The following is an 8,636-nucleotide window of genomic DNA, read 5'->3' as shown; positions in this document are numbered from 1 at the left end:
TTCACCATTTTAATTCAACAAAACAAAACAAATACATTATTAGTCTGTGATTTTTGATTGTAAGTTTAAAATCCAATATAGTATTGCCTTAATGAAATGTTACCTAATATATTCAGTATCTTCACATATTATTGCATTATTTTATATTTGAATTTTGCAAGAACATTTAATATTTTACTTTATATAAGGGTGTTTGTGGAAATGAAATTCTGGGAGGGACAAATATATCATTGCTGGCAGTAAGGCAGAGTAAGCTTATGTCCTACAAAGAGTAAGAAATAAGACAATTAAACACTATTAAACTGTACCCAGCGCATTTGTATAGAATTTAACAATTGTTGTAGGCACGCAACTCCAACAATGAAAGATAATTAAATTCTGCAGTTTGCAAAATATAGGATATATAGGATATAAATGTATTTTTTAATGAAAAAGTCAATTGTAGTCCTATTTTAGTTGTAATACGACATCTTATAATAACATACACGATACAATTTCTACAATAGGTGTACAATAAGTAACTATTCTTTTGTGTGTAAATAAATCAGAACTCACATGCAATTGTGTATATTAATTGATATCGAAACAGCTGATTACTGTGACCATGAGTTCACATTAAACATTAGAGAGGCATGTCCTGCCTATGTCAACCTGTTTGTACTAGAGACATCAAGAGAGGAGAGACAGAGAGAGAAGGGGGGGGAGATAGAAGTGTGTGTGTTTGTTAGTGATGCTTCTTGATTAGCTCCTCTTTTCTTTATTGCGCGCAGTGTCCCGCTTCCCTCCGGTTTCATAACGTGCTTTAACCAAAGGAGAACCTAAAACAACTCGTGAACTTGTTTTTTTTTTGGTTTTTTTTACACTTTATTCCCGCATTTGTAGTGTACCTTCACATCATCTGTGCTATACAAATTATTGAATTCCACTCGTGGTTAGAAAGAGCGAAAGAAGAGCCGGGGAGAAAAAGCCTACAGGTGTCTTGCGTAGCGTGCGCATTCCACCAGGAGCGACCCGCACGCACGGCAGACGGGTAGACAGACGGCCCTCGTGAGAAGAGTGCACCCCGGACGGCACGCGGCGTCACGCAGCCAGAGCAGTGGAGAGAGGCAGGGTTTGAGAGTCGCGTCCATCCCAAGCATGATGTCCTACATAAAGCAGACTCATTACGCAGTGAACGGGTTAACTCTGTCCGCTCCAGGGATGGACCTACTACAAACAACGGTCGGCTACCCAGGTGAGTTTAAAAAGTTTAATGACTAAATGTCTTAAACTCCTATATTTTCTTAGCGCGTGTTGATGCTTTTCAATGGCAAATGTTATATTATTGAACATTTAAATATAATGGTCGCAATTTAAAAATACCTACATAAATAAAACAACAATTCCATGGTACAGATTTAGTTTTCTACCTTTCTTTTCAATATATATTATTTTAATATTTAATCCAAGACGGTTTTCTTTTTCACATTTTCATTCTTTAATATTTCGTTTTTATTTATTTATTTTTGTTAAAAATAGCCATCACAAGACAAACAGCCACTAAATGGAAAACATCAATCGCCTACATAACTTTCTCTAGCATTTTATGCTATCCTCTAACAACATCTCTCAATATTTTTCTTGAATTGTTGGATCAAAATATGGAATATATGCAAGTTCACTAGTACGAGCCACGAGCACCCCTCACGCCAATTAACTTCTGAATCTATTTTAATAGAATATAATTCTAATTGTTTATGTTCAGCATTGAATAACATGTTGAATATTGACATGTTAAATATAGACAATTAATATATTTAATTGTGAATGAAATGCGACGTTTTAATTTACTCGGTAAAAATAATAAAATATTTACTCTTCCACCAAGGACCAACTTTAAAAGACATTATAACAGTAATTTATACCACAACCCCTATGTTGAAGTTAGGAAAAAAATCCAAAATAATATGCACTATGTTCGCTGAAATATATTCAAACACTAGCGACTCTTTTGCCCCCCGCCCCCCAAAAATGGACCGTAAATAAAAACAACTTGAACTTTATAAACTTTATAAAAAGCAAATGTTTTTCGTTATCAGAATTCAAGTGTAACATGCATTCTTGCTATGTATTCTATTACTGATAAAGTGCATGAGGCTTTAAAAGATATGACGTTACTGCATTATGAGCATTTCACAAGCACCTCCGTCGTCTCCTTTCACCATCACCAACTAATGCGCAGCTTGTATTTCACTGTTGGGTCAAACACATCCAAGCATGGGCTTTACTAGCAGAGTTAAACCGCGTCAACTGGCAAAATAAGCAACGTTTAGTCGAGAGAAAGTATGTAGGCGATTTATTGTGTATGGCCGCATTGGGGTGAATTCCGTTTAATTTAGTTCAGTAAACTAATTCAATCAACATTCAACAAACTATTATTTAAACAATATATTATCCATGTGCGTGTGTGTATGTATGTATATATATATATATATATATATATATATATATATATATATATATATATATGTGTGTGTGTGTGTGTGTGTGTGTGTGTGTGTGTGTGTGTGTGTGTGTGTGTGTGTTCAGCCACTCCGAGAAAGCAGCGCCGCGAGCGCACTACCTTTACACGCACTCAGCTGGACATTTTGGAGGCTTTGTTCACAAAGACACGGTACCCCGACATCTTCATGAGGGAGGAGGTGGCGCTCAAAATAAACCTGCCTGAGTCCAGAGTACAGGTGAGACACTGCATGCTGAGTCTAAAGTACAGGTGAGACACTACATGCTGCTGCTGACACTTGCCTGATGAGTTTTGGGTACAGCTGAGTGCAGCGTGAGACACAGACAAGTGCAGATGACAGGGACACTACTTAGGTCTAACTTGGGGTACATAAGAAAATATACGTGAAAGGTAGAATTTATTCAGTGATGAAATTCAAGTGAGGTGCATATGAGTACACATGATACAAGGATGAGACGTGACATCTGAGAACAGATGAAAACGCTAAGATTTGAAGATGAGGACCCAGGCAACCTGAATGAATTGTTTCAGGTGTTAAAGGATGGAGCTCCAGTGTTGCCAATAACAGGACCTCTAGGGGGTGATGTTTCCTTAATATTCACTTTATTCTACTGAAGATACTTTACTAAGACATGTGGTCTAATAATAAGTGAAACTCAAAATCTTCATTTTTATTTCCATTTTGATTTCTATTTGTCATTCCATATAAAATCCAAAGTTTCACCAATGACACTGTTTTTTTCCTTCACCTTACCTTTCTTTTCTTTCTCTTCCTCTCTCTCTCTCTCTCTCTCTCTCTCTCTCTCACCCTCTCTCCCCCTCTCACCCTCTCACCCTCTCTCCATCATGTCTACCCCTTACCCCCCAGGTTTGGTTCAAGAACCGCAGAGCAAAATGCCGTCAGCAGCAACAGCAGACCAGTGGCCAGCCCAAGCCCCGCCCCCCCAAGAAGAAGACCACCCCGCCCCCGGAGATGCCCCCCGAGCCCAGTGCTGGCCCCTCCTCCATGATGGTGTCAGCCCCGCCCCTGACTGTGGCCCCCAGCACCAGTGCTGGCACTGCCCCTGTGTCAGTGTGGAGCCCCACGTCACTGTCGCCCATCCCAGACCCCCTTTGCGGCCCTGGGACCCCCTGTATGCAGCGAGCCAGTACCTACACCATGGGCTACAGCCAGGGCTCCTCCTACAGTCAGGGCTCCTCCTATGGCCAGGGCCCCTCCTATGGCCAGGGCCCCTCCTACGGCCAGGGCTATGGCTCATCGCTTTACTTCAGCAGCTTTGACTGCAGTCCCTACCTGTCACCCATGAGCTCGCAGCTGTCAGCCAGTGGGGGCGCTCTCTCACCTCTCACTGTACCCTCCATGGGTAGCTCCCTGAGCCACTCACCCTCACTCTCCTCTCAGGGCTACGGTGCCTCCTCTCTCAGCTTTAGCACCATCGACTGCCTGGACTACAAGGACCAGCAGGCCTGGAAGCTGAACTTCAGCACCGTCGACTGCCTCGATCACAAGTTCCAGGTGCTGTAGAAAGACAGCAAGAAAGAGAGAGGACTGTGTGTACTTTAACAGCTGGTAGTGCTGCACTTAGGTCCTGGCACTTTTATGAACTAAATCTAAATTATTCACTCTTCAGCAAGAGGACACACAGCGCAGCTGCTTCTTTAAGACCCAGATTGGCTTTGTGACTGGTTGAGAGTGAAAGACTCCTCCAGATTTGAAAACACAGTCACACACAGTCACACACACACACACACACACACACACACACACACACACACACACACACACACACACAATGAACTGATATCTTTCTGCATATGTTTCACTTCTAGACACTATAGGGTTCATTGTGTTGTGCTTGTACTGTTATATTCAGTTATGCCAGACTGTATACTGTGCTTTTATGCTAGATGACTCATCATTAAAGTTAGCTTGTTATTTCAATGCCAGTTGTGCATTTTTTTTTGTGTGCCGGACACTTTCCATTTGTGGTAGGGCTGGAGGTCCTCTTGCAAGAAGCCCCAGCGCCCCTGTATTCGGGGAGGTTACATGTGCTCATTTGATATACTGTGAAGAAGAAGTGCAAATCAGATCGTTAAATGTGTACCAAACATCTACATGGCATTAACAGAAGTAGGAATTTACCATAATGTGAATTTACTGAAGACAAAAAATAAAGCAAATACAGATACCATGATTCACTACATCATCATTACATAATTGTCATACCAGATATTTTTAAAACAAATATTAGAGTGATAATTACCCAAATACTAAAAAGGAAATGTACTACCCAAAGGGATGAATTAGCTTATTTGTCCATGTTTTGTTGTCATAGCAAGAGTTCAGAGGGGTTCATCTGTGGTAGCTCAGTGGATAAGTTACTTGCCTTGTAATAGGAAGTTTTCCAGTTCAAGCGCCAAGTTGCCACTGTTGGGTCCCTGAGCAAGACCCTTAACTCTAAATCACTCAAGTTGTATTCAGTCATACATGTAAGTTGCTTAGTATAAATGTATCAGGTAAATGTAAACATGAGACAATTTGAAGTCAAAGTTTATGCCCAGCCATACTATGTATTCCGAGTTTAAGAACGGCCTGGCTAGGGGTAGTTTTTGAAGAGAGATTATGAATCCGAAAGTTGGACATCTGGAGGTGACAGAGGGCTGTTGCCATGGGGACACACAGGTGGCTTTGCCTAGTCAACTGGAGGTGTGGATTTATTTTAGCAGATGACCCACCTCAATCTCATTACAGTCAAATCAACAGTATCCTAAAACAATTAAAAAGGATTAACAATCCTCTCTCTCTCTTTGCAATGCTCCCCTCCTGTTCTACCCTTCAGCACTGTCCTAAACATTGTCCTTGGAGTGGGAAGTTACCGAGGTACAGTGGATAAGGGGACACACTGACCGAACAAGTGATCTGCCTAATATAGGCCTTGGTAAAAATCATCTGAATGTAAAAACCAGGCACTTCTTACAACTAAACTGCAGGGTGGTAGACCTCCAGATAGCCCTGGACTGGTGCCACACACACACACCCTGAGACAGATACACCTATCGATATTCACATACCCACATACACACACGTCGGCCTATACACACACCCCTGGTCCTAGTCACACTGCATGGCTCTATTCAGGTCAGAGCAGGATTAAGAAGCTCTTAGCATGTACAGAGGGGACAGAAAGAGAAGGAAAATATGGGGGGGGGGGGGGATGGTTGAGATTCACTATGAGACATAGTGTACGCATAGAGGTAGTTGATTGGTTAAAACACATATTGAAAAATGTCCAGTAGAGGTTTTTGATTGATTAATATACCCATGTTATATTTGTTAGTTACTGATTTCAGAGCTCATGACAGTCATAGAAACTCTGTTCCCCCAGAATACCAGAGTAATTATTTTAATGATGGCTACCAAAATTGTAAAGGCTGTTTAGATGTAGTGGTCATAAAAGATTGTTTACATTAGTTTGTTTCGATAGATAGATAGATAGATAGATAGATAGATAGATAGATAGATAGATAGATAGATAGATAGATAGATAGATAGATAGATAGATAGATAGATAGATAGATAGATAGATACTCACCTGGAATTTTCTTTAGTAATATATAAAACAAATGTTAAGATAAAAGTGTTACAGATTGGTGACACTTCCAGGTTCAAGCCACAAGTGGGCGCTAATGTTGCATAGGTCTATATCAAACGAGTAACCAGCTGGAGGAAGGAAGTCAGCAACACCTCTTGGTATTGAAAAGATGCGTCTCTCTGGTGAATGGTCAATTTTGTCAGTATGCAGTATTATACATTTTGCAAAGATGAGTTATTAGACTGAAATTTTTTTATTCATCATTTATACATAAGACATTGCAAGAGGTCAGAAGCAAGCAAGTTTTTTTTTCTTTCTCTCTCTCTCTCTCTCTCTCTCTCTCTCTCGCTCTCTCTGTGTGTGTGTGAGAGAGAGAGAGAAAGAGATTAATATCATAGTCAGACCAAGACTGATGGTGCTTTGGCCTTTCAGTGGCTTTCAACCTCACACTACAGACGAGGACGACATACACACCAAAGGGACTGCATTATTTGTTAAAATCAGGCCTTAGTAAATTAGCTCCCAAACACTGTCTGCATTACTGAATTTTGTGGAATTAATATATTAACAAGTTTTGTCAGCCTAGAGGTATAAGAGGTTGCATCAGTGAAACTGGTTCCAAATAATTTTTCAGGCTGACTATGAAAACACCCACATATACAGAATCATGGTAAGTACACAAATTATACAAATGTGCAGGTAATGCTGGATCTGAAAGAAAAACCTGAGACAAACTACCGTAAAAATAGCCGCCAGTAAACTGCTAAATAAGTTAGGTGTAATTGTGAGAAACTCATATTCTCTTTACTCAGTTAGAATTTTGTATGAGACCACAGAATTTCACTGACTCATTCCATGTTTGGTAATGCTGAGACAGTTGGGATGACTTGCCAACAGAACAAATTCTATAATGATAACATTTCTTGGCACCTATTTGCAGTCTGATCAGAAAATGATTGAAATCCCTTCAAAGGATGACTGAGGACACTGAATGTTATCAATATCTTATCATTCTGAGTGACCAGTAATGGGCACACAAATATTTAAAACTGCAGTTATGATAGTCCCATAATCAAAGTCATAGGAACAATTCATGGTCATGATATAGGTGTGTAAATAAAGACCAAGCCACAAGGAGGAATTAAAATTAAAAACGGTTTGTTTTTTTAAAAAATCCTATCAGTCTGATTTCTCAGTCTAGTCTGGAGGATGTACAAGAGTAAATGTTCCTCTGGTACGTCTAAGGATACAGCTTGAAGATCCTTGAATATTCAGGGAAAAAAAACAATTAGGCTCACATCCAAACTGACCTAGTTCATGCGCTGTCTCCGTCAGATGCATCGTCCTCTCCCAGTTTCTGGAGGCATGGCTGCGTACTCCCATAGTCCATCTACTACCTGTCGTCATGGCCACGTTTCTCATTCACGTGATTTTTTACGAAAATTGCTTTGGCGCTTAGAATACTTGTAGACATAAGATACGTTAACGTTTAAAGATAGTTTAAGATCTCTGTTTATATTGCCCATATCGACAAAATGCGTTAACGCTATTTTCGTTAAAAACAACAACAACAAAACAAACAAACACCTAAATGGAACGGAGCCAATGTTGACTCAGTTTTGCATTAACTCTTTTCTTCTTAATTTGTAAAGGCGTTTCCCACCCCCTCTGTCCCTTGATATTGCCATATTTCCCCCCAAAAAAACCCGAAGAAAGCTTTTAAGTGATTAACTATAAACTGTAATTGAGAAGAACAAACTTCTGCTTTGAAAGGAAACCAGCAGACTGTTAAGTCAATCTATACTGTCAGTCATAAGACATTAAAACATCAATAGGCGTAGGTAATACATTATTTTTATGTTAGTCCCAAAGTGGTTGACTTGTCGGAACTGAATTCCAGAAGCCGATGATTTCTTAACGTGTATGTGACCGAACTTCCATCGTAGGCCATAGCTTTCTAACAAACGGGAAATGCCGTCGCAGCTGTTAGCCAGTAAAATAGTTTTTGACGTCTTGGGCTTTGTCCTTTAATAAACATCATTGTAGCGCAATTACTGCACAAAGCAGGTTTACTTTACATAGTAAAGTATCAGTATCAGCTGCATTGTTTGCGCTCAATTATACTAAACATAATTGTAGGATTTCTTTATCATGAGGTTCGCTTTACTGAATTTACTGAATGATATATTAAGGTAAATTCACCTTAATAGATCATCTGGTTCTTTGCGGTATAGGATCACATTTTCTAATACTAAAATACGCAAAGGACAGCCATTTAATAACAGTGACAAGACAGTTTCTAAAAATAAAAATACATAAAACATTTGTAACCGCCCAATTAACTGCACCTACAATGGCACAAAATGCTAATTTAAATTCAGTGTGCCTTCTAGGATGGGAAATCATTACACCCTACAGCTTGTGCACAAATCACCGCATGTGATATCCGTAAACAAATAAATAATTTTATCTTAATCATGAAGATTTCAGTAGATTGATATTAAAGGACAAAGTAATTATAAAACACGCCCTTTTATGAA

The 8,636-nt window shown here is 39.6% G+C and overlaps 1 protein-coding gene across 1 annotated transcript; it reads left to right on the top strand.

The window, feature by feature from the left end:
* The first annotated feature begins 714 nt into the window (after nt 1–714).
* crx (cone-rod homeobox) lies at nt 715–4,447 on the top strand. Its single transcript, XM_081720029.1, has 3 exons — nt 715–1,234; nt 2,569–2,720; nt 3,372–4,447. Exons 1-3 carry the CDS (start codon nt 1,138–1,140, stop codon nt 4,026–4,028), a joined length of 906 nt encoding a protein of 301 aa, XP_081576155.1. The 5' UTR covers nt 715–1,137; the 3' UTR covers nt 4,029–4,447.
* Nucleotides 4,448–8,636: the final 4,189 nt, after the last annotated feature.

This window comes from Electrophorus electricus, chromosome 8, assembly GCF_041902795.1.
Source record: "Electrophorus electricus isolate QZ-2024a chromosome 8, ASM4190279v1, whole genome shotgun sequence".
Classification (NCBI taxonomy): domain Eukaryota; kingdom Metazoa; phylum Chordata; class Actinopteri; order Gymnotiformes; family Gymnotidae; genus Electrophorus; species Electrophorus electricus.
This window is presented reverse-complemented; position numbering and strand designations above follow the sequence as displayed.